The 10,391-nt window shown below is 49.5% G+C and overlaps 1 protein-coding gene across 2 annotated transcripts in view; it reads left to right on the top strand.

Annotated features, from left to right (window-relative positions):
* Positions 1–11: 11 nt before the first annotated feature.
* EDC4 (enhancer of mRNA decapping 4) overlaps positions 12–10,391 on the top strand; it is a 53,437-nt gene continuing 43,057 nt past the window's right edge. The window contains exons 1-6 of one of the 2 annotated variants that reach the window (XM_043495162.1): positions 24–142; positions 5,291–5,331; positions 5,483–5,639; positions 6,868–6,979; positions 8,115–8,214; positions 9,328–9,517. In XM_043495162.1, the coding sequence (XP_043351097.1) occupies positions 5,593–5,639; positions 6,868–6,979; positions 8,115–8,214; positions 9,328–9,517 (449 nt within the window). In that variant the 5' untranslated portion in view covers positions 24–142; positions 5,291–5,331; positions 5,483–5,592. Of the gene's footprint in view, positions 143–5,290; positions 5,332–5,482; positions 5,640–6,867; positions 6,980–8,114; positions 8,215–9,327; positions 9,518–10,391 lie in introns of both variants that reach the window. The other variant, XM_038368740.2, reaches the window with a different exon arrangement.

Genomic DNA, 10,391 nt, shown 5'->3' with positions numbered 1-10,391 from the left:
GGACCGGAAGCGGAAGTGGAGTCGGCGGGTCTGACCGGAGTTGGGAGCGGAGCGGGAAGCGGGCCCATGGCCTCTGCCAGCATCGACATCGAGGACGCGACCCAGCACCTGAGGGACATCCTCAAGCTGGACCGGCCGGCAGGTGAGGGCCCCGTGAAGGTCCCGCTCCTGGCCCCGCTGGGGGCTCGGCTCGGCTCGGCTCGGCTCGTCTGGCTGCCCCCGCCCCGCCCGCTTGTGTCCCTTGGGCCGCGCCCCCCCGCCCGCTGGTGCCCCGCGAGGAATCCCTCCTTCCTGCTCCTCTTCCTCCAGCCCCCTGAGCTGTGCCCGTGGCGCTGGGCTCGGCTCCTCCAGCAGCGTCGCTGTTGTGGGCTACGAGGTGTGGGAGTCCCTCTGCGGCGATCCCGGGCCAGAAGCCGACGGGTGGCAGGGCGGAGCCGGGCTGCTGCCGGGCTCAGGCTAGGCTGGAGCTCTCGCCTCTTGGGGAAACCGCAGCGCTGGCCGAAGAGGAGCCGGATGGAAATTTAGTTTCTCTTCCCTCCCCCCCCCCCAGTTTTCTTGTTATCTCCGCTCCCCTAATCTCACATGCTTGTTCCTAGTGTGGGGGAGACGTCAGATCTTTTTCTTCCCCTGTCAGTTCGGCCATGTCACCCCCTTTCTGAGTGCTCCACTGGCTTCCCCTTCTCCATTGCATCAAACATCAGCTGCTTGTCTTCACTCTCAAAGCCCTTCACAGTCAATCCCCACCTTACCTGTCATCTCTCACTCAGTATCGTGTTGTCAGTGCTCACCTCGGACACCCGTGATGCCAGTCTCCATTGTGCATGTGTTAAATTTTCAAACACCTTCATGCTTTTTCCCATGCAGCCCCTCATCCTTAAGAGGAGCTTCCTGTAAACATCCATAGAGCTACCTTGTTATCCTCCTTCAGATTCCTCCTTAACTCTTCTTAGCCACGAGAGCTACAGAGAACTTGGCAACAGCTAGACTGCTGATGTGCTAAAAACATTGCTTCTCATGCTGACCAATATTGTCTCAAGTATTATCACCTGTTGTCTCTCATCTTGTACTGCATTTGTAAGCTCCTTGGGGAAGGGGTTATCTTATTGTTCTGTGCGTTGCATAGTTGGGTCCTGGTGGATGATGAAGGTTTCGAGATGCTGCAGTGATACAAATAATAAGATCCTAGTAATTAATGAGATCTTAAATGTTACTCTGCGACTGCCGGAGCACCAAAGCCCAAACAATTTCCAGCAGCACAGCTAAACTGTGCCAAAATGTTCTCTCACCATGTTGGAGCAGCCACACTGTATTCTGGGAAATGGCTCTGATGTGCCTTGGGTAGTACCTGGTGTCATGGCATAGAGGACAGGAGCACCCTTGGAGTCCTGACCTGGACTGCTCCACTCCTGGGGTGGTCAAAGCATGGCCACGGAGTGCTCATTGCTCCCAGCATACAGTGTGCCATCTTATCCATGCAGAAGCCAGGGTTTCTGTGGGCCTTGGCTCCATATCAACAATGAGGTTGCCTTCAGTCTGCCTGCCTATGGCCCCTGGACTCCTGCTCATTTGGCTGGGTAAAATGTGGGCATGTGTTGACACACTTGCTGTGTGTTGTGAAAGGCCCGGTGGAGTTGCCTATGCACAAATGATGTGCTCGCTGCATAGCCCTGTCAGAGCTGAGCTCCTCGTGGGTCCCAATGTGGCTCTTTGACAGCTGTGAAAAAGGCTTTGCATTGTGGAAGTGCAGATGCTGCCACCCACAGTAGTGACTCTGTATCCTGCTGGATTTCTTAACAGTTTGAAAGTTAAAATCTATGAGTGAAGCATCTCAAACACCTGGTTCAGCTTAATCCTACCAGCTCCTCAGCATCTCCAGCTACATTCTCTCCTCATTCTTCTGTTGGGTATGTAAGTGAAGAGGGCTGGTTTGGCAAATGGTTGGTAGCAGCTTCTGTTTTCAAACAGTCAGCTACCAGACAGGGTTTTCATGTGACTGTGACACCCAACTGCCTGAGAAATTCTAACCTCTACATCTAATTCCAGTGTGGACCGTTGTATGAAGGTTGTAGTAGGCACACAACAGTGGTCTGAATGAATAGTCCAACCCTGCTGGACTCAGTCTCTGTACAACACTTCCATTTAGTGGTATAGACCGGACCGTTAGTGTCCCTGATGTGCAAAAGATTTAGATTGTCCACATAATCTGGAAACTGCTGCCTTCCTGATGTGTGCAGAGATGCTTCCTATTTCAGCTAGCCTGGAATGATCCAGAGTTTGCTTCTTAACCTCTACCCCTGGGCTGTAGGATCATCTGCTGCGTCACTCTCCTACTGTCCTCTCTAGTGATACGAGTGCTGGAGCTCCATCTCTTTGCTGTAGTGAGAGGGCAGGTGAAGGTGATGTGGAAGGGTGGGCAAGGGACTATAGAGATTAGATTTAAGGTTGGTTTGAGCTTCTTAACTGAGGCCTTGTCTGCATTAAAGGGAAAAGTCAATCTAAGCTATGCAATTTGAGTTACGTGAATAGCATAACTCAAATCAACGTAGCGTAGATCTACTTACCATGATGTCGATGGGAGACACTCTCCCGTTGACTCCCTTACTCTTCTCAATCAAGTGGAGTACAGGAGTTGACAGGAGAGTGATCAATGGTCGACCGATGCATCGATCGCCACAGCGTCAAGTGTAGACAAGCCCTGAGTACATCCTGGCTTATTTGTTTTTCCTTTTCACCCTTAAAGGTTTTCCTGTTGCAATTGTTTGAGAGTTTTTCTTACCAGTCTGATAATTTGGTTGGATTAGTAACCTAAAGAAACTCTGCAATAGAGCTACCTTTAGAATGAATAACCTCCCGTGTTCTGGAATGGGGAGTGTTATCCCTTCTGATCCAAAAGGAATCCTCTGCAGCTGTCTCCATAGACTGTTCTCTGTGAGGCCAACACTGCTCCATCAGCGACTCTGATGTCACTCACTTCTGTAAATTCCCAGCTCAGCCACAGATGGTTGGGTGACTCCGGTAGCTGCTGCCTTGTCTTTGGGAGTGTACTCCAGAAAGCAGTGCCGACTCTTCTCACCATCTCCTAGCCTAACTTGGTAGTGCAGGGAGTCTCTTGCCTCGTGTGCCTACTGCAGCTAACGGTGCCAATGTGTTAATTAGTAGACCCTTTGCTAGAGAGCTGGGCAGCATTCCTCTAAATCCTTACCCAAATCACTGCTGGCAGGAGGCGGCACACCAGTCCCATCACCCTGTTCAAATGATGGAATTAATGTGACACTCTATTTCATACAAACCAGTGTTCCCTTGCGTGGGGCAGCAGAAACAGTCCTGTGTGAGGAGGTGAGTCTAACACCCAGTTTATGATCAGCTGCTTTCCTTTCTCTGCAGGCTGGTGGTGAATGTGCCTGTCTCATGCTTTCTCCTTGAAGCCATGGGGAAGGACAGTAATAGTTCAGGATGACTCTTGTTCATGTTGATGTGGTTGCTAGAGTGACCTTGTTCCCCCCACATATGTCTGAGTTTAGTGCCCCTGCAATACAGTTGGCTCAGGTGAGGAATGGGGTGCAAGGGACTAAATATGATCCTGAACTCTGATGTGCTGGTCATTGTGCCAGCCATCCATGGCCCCCATTTCTATATGATGCTCTTTCTCACTTCTCCCAGGATTGCATTTTTCTGGCACCAGCACTAAAGGTACATGTGAACCTCCACTATCTCTGGGCACAAAAAGAGCAGAGGATTTATCTCCTTTATAGCATCTCTTGCCACAGCAGATCACAGCTCTGCTGCACAGAGCACTTTCCTGCAGGGGCAACAAGGAAGGACAGAGTGAAACCAGCTAGGATTGCATCAGTTTCACGTTGCTGCTGGGCAAGCCACAACAGATGCAGTCCTAACCCTATGGTAGGGAGTGCAGTGCATTCTGTGGCCTGGAGTCTTTGTGTAGAGGATGAATGTAGCTGCCATCTGCTCCTTGTAATGCCGATTAGCATGGCCCATGATAATGCAGCCCTGCATGCCTGTTTCTGGGATGTTGAATGTGTAGTCTCTGATTTAGCTCCTCTTTTTACAAGAAAGCATTCTTCTAAATAAACCTGGGGAATGAATTCTATTCACAATTACTTCTGCTGGCTTAGCTGCATTCCCTGATGTATTAAAGCAATTTAACCATCCTCTTGGTAACTGGAAAGTTTGTCTTGCTTTCTGAGGACCTGCTGTTTGTGGATGGAGTTATATTTGGGTTCATTATCTTTGCCAGTAACAAAAGAGCATTAACCTATGGTTGTAGGAGCAGCCATTTCACAAAAAGACCATTGCAGCAGTTGTTGCTAGGGCAACAATAAACCAGGTTTCCATTTTCTGGTCCAGTGAAAATTTCACACAGCTGTAATAAAGAAAAGAAAGTTTTGCTGAGGCAAGTGACTGTCAAGTGGCAAGGCACAGTGCCAGGTGGTTTGGTGCTCATTCATTTCCGCTTGGGATTGTTAACCCTTAGCCCTACCTACTTGAGTAACTTTGACATGGAAATGTGTCCCTGACATTGCTGACCTTCTGAAGGCCTCCAGCAGTCCTGGTGACTGGCCATTACAAAGTGGCTAGGAGTTCCTCTGATTGAAAGGCAACATGTTGCAGGCCAGGCTTACAAAGTTGGGGCCATATGCATGCCTTGATTCAAAGCAGAGCTCCCACTGATAACAGATGGAGGTTTGCACAAAGGATCAGGATGCAGAACGATCCTTATGTGCCTGGTAAACTCGGGAAATATCATAGGTACTTGGAGGCCAACTGCTATTTCTGCTGTTTGTGTTGGCAGTTGCACATGGGATTAGCTGACGTGGATGCAACAGCTGCAGTAGTTATCGGCACATACTAGGTACATGGTTGCGAACCCACATTATTTGATGATCTCTCTTTTAGTTTCATTAGGCCTTCAGTCCCTAGCCAATTGAGATGAATGTGGTAGCTCGCATCTGTTGTCTCCGGCTGCCTGCAGACTCAGGAATTTACCACCACATCAGTTACTTGGGTCATTTTTGGAAGGCTTCCTCTGCAGCCATAACAACTAGAGACCTACCTTTCAGTGTGACACTAGATGAATGGCTCGAGCTGGCTGTGTTTGGCCCACAGGGCAGGCATTCAACAATAGTCCCGACCCACCCCGTCTAACAATATCCCGTGCCCCATAACAATACCCCCGACCCACCCCCAACTGCTGTGCTGGGCATTCAGTAACTTGAGTTTGATGGATTTCTTGGTTGTGTCCATTGACTTCTCCTTTTTGTTTACTGAGAAGACTTATCTTGATGGGAGAAGAACTATAGGACCTCTACACAGGTGTGTGGCACATGTTCTCTCGGAATGTGGCGTTCTCTCCTGCGCAGTCAGCATACCACAGCTGGTAGGGTAGTGGCACCTGAGGTAGGGTATTTCACACTGTGCTGTGTCACTCCTGTGATTAAATATTGCTCATGTTGTTTTCACTTAGGTTCAGTGAATGAAAACCAGAGGCCACCCAACTCGTATAACGGGGACTTGAATGGGCTGCTGGTGCCAGACCCCGTTGCAGCTGGAGATGGAGCTCCCCTGGCTAAACCAATGCTCCGAACTGTTCCTCTGGGAACCCTGCAAGAGAAGCAAGTCATGTAAGTGTTTCCCAGGGAGGGCGGAGGCTGAGCATTGGTAAGGGGAAGCTCAATCTGATTTTGGCTCTGATGAGAATGGGACAAACCCAGTTCTCAGCTGTGAAAATGAGGTTGTGAGCAATTCAGCAGCCAATCCTGTCTCGTCAGACGACCCGTGTCCATGTTTTTACTGGTCAGTGGGGAAAGGAAGAGTTCTGATGCTGAGTAATTCCCCTGATCGGCCTTGAGCAGTAGGGCCTGCTGCATAGCAGGAGTGAGGAGCATGGGTGGAGCTGTGTGGGGGAAGGAGGAGCAGTGTGTGCTGCAGGTCAGGATTAAGGAGCATCAGCAGAGCACTGTGACAAGTTCAGGACTCATGTCATGGGGGAGCCAGGGATCAGCAGTCTGCATTGGCAAAGGTATCAATGGAAACTTTCCCATATATGGAGACTTCAGCTAGCCCATGCCCTCTGTCACTTGCATTATTAACTCTGAATTTTTCAGACTCTGTTTTCAGGTTTCATGCAGCAGAAAAGCAGGTCAAGTGACTACTTGACACTCCACTAAATAGGAGAAATAATTAGGTGTATTTGTGAATATACACAAATATGTGTTAATTAGACAGCAAGGCGTGTCTGTGCATAGAGGATCCAAGCCTATTTCTCCAAAACGTGAGTGACATCATAGCAACACAAGAAGTGCTCCTAGGAGCAGCCCATTGGTCTATGCGCTCTATCTAGTACCCTGCCTCCTGCATTGACTCCTCAGCATTAGGCTTTCTTGCCTGACAAGCTTATAGTTTGGCTTTCTGAAGACTAGCTGTTCGGCAAGTTCCTTGTTTCTGAGCTGTTGCTGGGGGAATTGCAGCATGTTTCACGGCCAGGGTTAGTTGCTTGGTTGGCATTGGGCCAGCTGCATCGTGGAGATATTTGGAGTGTGGCCCAAAGTAGCTCAGAGTAAATCTATCATTTGGAACAGGAGAATGGATAACTTGGCTATGAGAGAGCTCTTTGGCGGACTTGAGGAGGAGAAAGCCAGGCCTCTGTGCTTGATTCTGCCAAGGAGCAGCCTTTTAGATGAATGAAGGGCCCTCTTTGGTACTAATCTTCAGTGTGCACCCTGGAAGCTGCCCAGAAGTCTCTCTGAGTTATGGATTAAAATGGCTACCAGCAATACCTGTGCTGGGTTCCCCTCTCCCGGTCTCAGAGAGGCCAAGTGTGTGAGCTGAGCTCTCTCTTTCTCTTAAAAGCTGCCTTTCTGGAGATGACAGCTCCACCTGCGTAGTGATATCGGCAAAAGACGTGGAGATTGTGGCCAGCAGTGACTCTAGCATCACCAGTAAGGCCAGAGGGAGCAACAAGGTAAAGGGGAGGGTGTATCTAACCTCTGTACCCCGTCCCCGCAGTATCTGTGCACCCCCCATGGAGCGACACACAGAAATACCTCTCTTTCTTCCTGGCTTGGAGGAGGGAAAAAGCTTGTTTGGTTATAGGGGTGTTTGAAGAACTTACTGAGGGACAGCTGAGTCAGATGAGGTTTGCATGTAACCCTGACTGTGCTGGGGCCTGTGCTCCTGTGTTTCTCTTGCAGGACTGAGTTCTGTAGTCAAGAGCTAGCTCTGGGAAGTGCCCTTTCCTTAACTCACAAGTCTCCCCTATTGGCCAGTGGTTTCCTTGGTCCAGTGAAATGTAGCTGCTGTGGGAGGTCACGGAAGGAGAGGTGCCTTCTTGGGTAGCTAGGGCCACTCCCAGGGAGGCTTTTGAATGAACTCTGTGCTGAGGGCAGAGCACCAGCATATATTTCTGGCCACCTGTGTTGCTCAGCAGAATCTCTGCTACGCTTTGCATCACTTAGAGCTTTTCCAGAGCCTGTGGCTTCATGCCTAGCTATGAGCTGCAGTTATGGAGCATGTGGGTCCCCTTGGCCACCTCTGGTGTGACAGGATGGGATGGAATCTGCCAGGCAATCTCACATGGAAGTGAGTGTGTTTGCTGCCGTGACTCTCCTAGTCCCTCTTAGTTCCTTACTTTGCACCTCCTGCAGGGATGGCTCTTACCAGGTTGGGCCAGGCCTCTCTGTGTGAGCCCTTTTTGGATCCCCAAGAAGGGAATCCTGAAGCCAGGGTGAATCTGCCCCCACCCCAGGGACTGAATGGTGCCTTTATCCCAAACACCCTTTTCGCTGACTTTTAAGTGGGATCCCAGACTTGGCCTCAGTCCCTTTGCTAGCATCATTCCACAATAGAGCATCATAGTGGCAATCACTCCAGTGTAAACAGCGTTCCTCCCTGCAGGAGTAGGGACTCTTCTGCAGCTTCACTAGAAGTCTCTTCCTATGTTCAGGGCTGTAGTGCCCCTGCTTCGCTCTGAAATCCCACTGTGGAATGGCCAACTGCCAGCCAGAGCATTACCCTTCTCCCTTGTTTGGTGACTTAATTGCAGATATTTGTTTCTTTCACTTTGCTTCAGCTGGTCTTTATTTCTTTCGTCCATCTAGGTAAAAATACAGCCAGTAGCCAGGTATGACTGGGAGCAGAAATACTACTATGGCAACCTGATAGCTGTATCAAACTCCTACCTGGCATATGCCATTAGAGGTGAGGACCAGTTCCTGCTGCTTCATGTGATCTGTATTGGGCTCCTCCTGCGTATTTCAGTTGTTACCAGTGCAACCTAATGCTAGCTCACCGTTTCCGGTTCCCATGTTGGGGGCATTATTGTGGGTCAGGTGGACTTGGGAATAGGGATGGGGCTGGAGCAACAGGAATGGGTGGATTGAAACACTAAGAGTTGGGTTCAGCCCATGGGGCAGGAAGAGTCATTGGAGTTAGAAATCTGAGACCGAAAAAAGCCCCAGTGGAGACAGGGAGGAGCATGAGGGTGAAACTGAGAGATTGTACTGGGATTAGTTCTGTCCCTAAGAGCGGACACTTTTCCAGGAAAAGGGGAGGAGGTGGGATGTGCCCTGCAGGACGGGTGCATTGAAACCACAAGATTCAGTAAAGCTTGGGAATAGTGTAGGGAGCTGCACGCTTCCAGGCTAGCATGAAGGGAAACTAGGACGTGTTTATGTGAATTAGTCGCTGCAGATGCTGCTCCTGTCACTCTGCTCCCCCAGGGTTAAGAGCTGGGTCCTGTTTGCTCTGGAGGTGGGGCTGTGTGAAACTGAAGGGAATCAAGCAGCCATGCCAGAGCTGGGAATTCATAGAGACCTGATTCTATCCAGGGGACCCCTTCTGCTGTAAACAAACCTTTCTCCCTGGATAAGGACAGATACTCCTTGAGGACAGAGAGCAGCACAGACACATAGGATGAATTGATTTGCTTTAATTAAGAGCAGTTGTGTCATTTAAGATAAACTTTAGAAGAAATAAGCTCCCAAAAAGGCAGGCACATTGCGAGGGTGTGGTACTGGTGCACTTTACAAGGAAAGATCAGCTTCTGCAGAACATGTGTAACAGGCCTCTGATCATAGCTGATCATCTGCAAGAGTGACATCTCGTTGTGCCTGCTCTGTGGCCTTTCTCTCTGCCCTCACCCATCACCTGTTGGGATGGGCATGCTGATGGAGCTTGTCAGTGTGCCTCGATACTGTCTGTTGGCCAGCAGGGATGCTGAAAACTGGAAGGTAGTTGCTGAGGTCAGAGGAAATCCTGTGAAGAAAGAGCCTGACAAGCTTTGGCTTCTCTCCTTTGTGTTCTCCTTTATAGGTGCCAGTAATGGCTCTGCTATGGTGCGGGTACTGAGCATCAGCACTGCCGAGCGGACCTTGCTGAAAGGATTCACGGGCGGCGTGGCAGACCTGGCTTTCGCCCATCTCAATTCCAACCAGCTGGCCTGCCTCGATGAGGCTGGCAACCTCTTTGTCTGGTGCCTGGCCATGGACAATGGGAAAATCCAGTATCTTATCGGAATAAACTCTGTGGGAGTATTTGTGTAGCAGCAACACACTGATGCAACAACAAAGCTGGGCTCAATTTCAGGGCCTTTACAAAGGGACACTTTATCTGGTTTCCCTCTGTGTTTATCTCCTGTTTCCCTTAGAGCTTGGCAGGCAAAGAGCCTGGGTAGTCTTGCTCCTTCCATTAAGGATCACATGACAGTGAATGAGAGATGATAGAACGGAGATAGGCCCCACGGGCCTTGAAAGTGAAGATGAGCAGTTTATGTTTGAGACAATGAAGAGGGGACCAGTGGAGGGATGCAAAGAGAGGGGTGATATGTTTGTGGCAGCATTCTGAATGGGTCTGAGCAGGGCAGGGTTGAATTTGTGAAGGCCAGAGGAAATAATCAAGATACAAGATGATGAGAGACTAGACAAGAGTTTGAGCTGTATCTTCAGACAGGAGTAACTGGCAAAGAGGGGTTTCACCCAGGAGCCCCATGAACTCCTGGCTCGCCCACGCCTACTGCTCTGTGTTGCCATCTGGATCATGTTAAAAGTACACTGGCCTACAACTGTCTGGTTCTATCTATTTTTTTTCTGCTTCCATGGCTCTGGGAAAGAGGGCTGGGATGCTTATCCCAAAGCCCATCTTTATTGCTTTTTTTGGTCTGCTTGAAGTGAGTCACTGGATTTTAGTGTTGTGAACCTCTTCCTTTCCTGACAGATATGAGTACATTTCCCAATGTACCTGGGAAACATTATTGTATACAGGAGGGTCACAATTTCCCAGCCTTATTGTTGATGTGTATAACTACTTCAAAATGAGGAGTGAAGGTGGCCGATGGCATATTGTGATTATTTAAAGTTCTACATGTAGGTATATGAATT

This window comes from Dermochelys coriacea, chromosome 12 (genome assembly GCF_009764565.3).
Source record: "Dermochelys coriacea isolate rDerCor1 chromosome 12, rDerCor1.pri.v4, whole genome shotgun sequence".
NCBI classification, from domain to species: domain Eukaryota; kingdom Metazoa; phylum Chordata; order Testudines; family Dermochelyidae; genus Dermochelys; species Dermochelys coriacea.
This window is presented reverse-complemented; position numbering and strand designations above follow the sequence as displayed.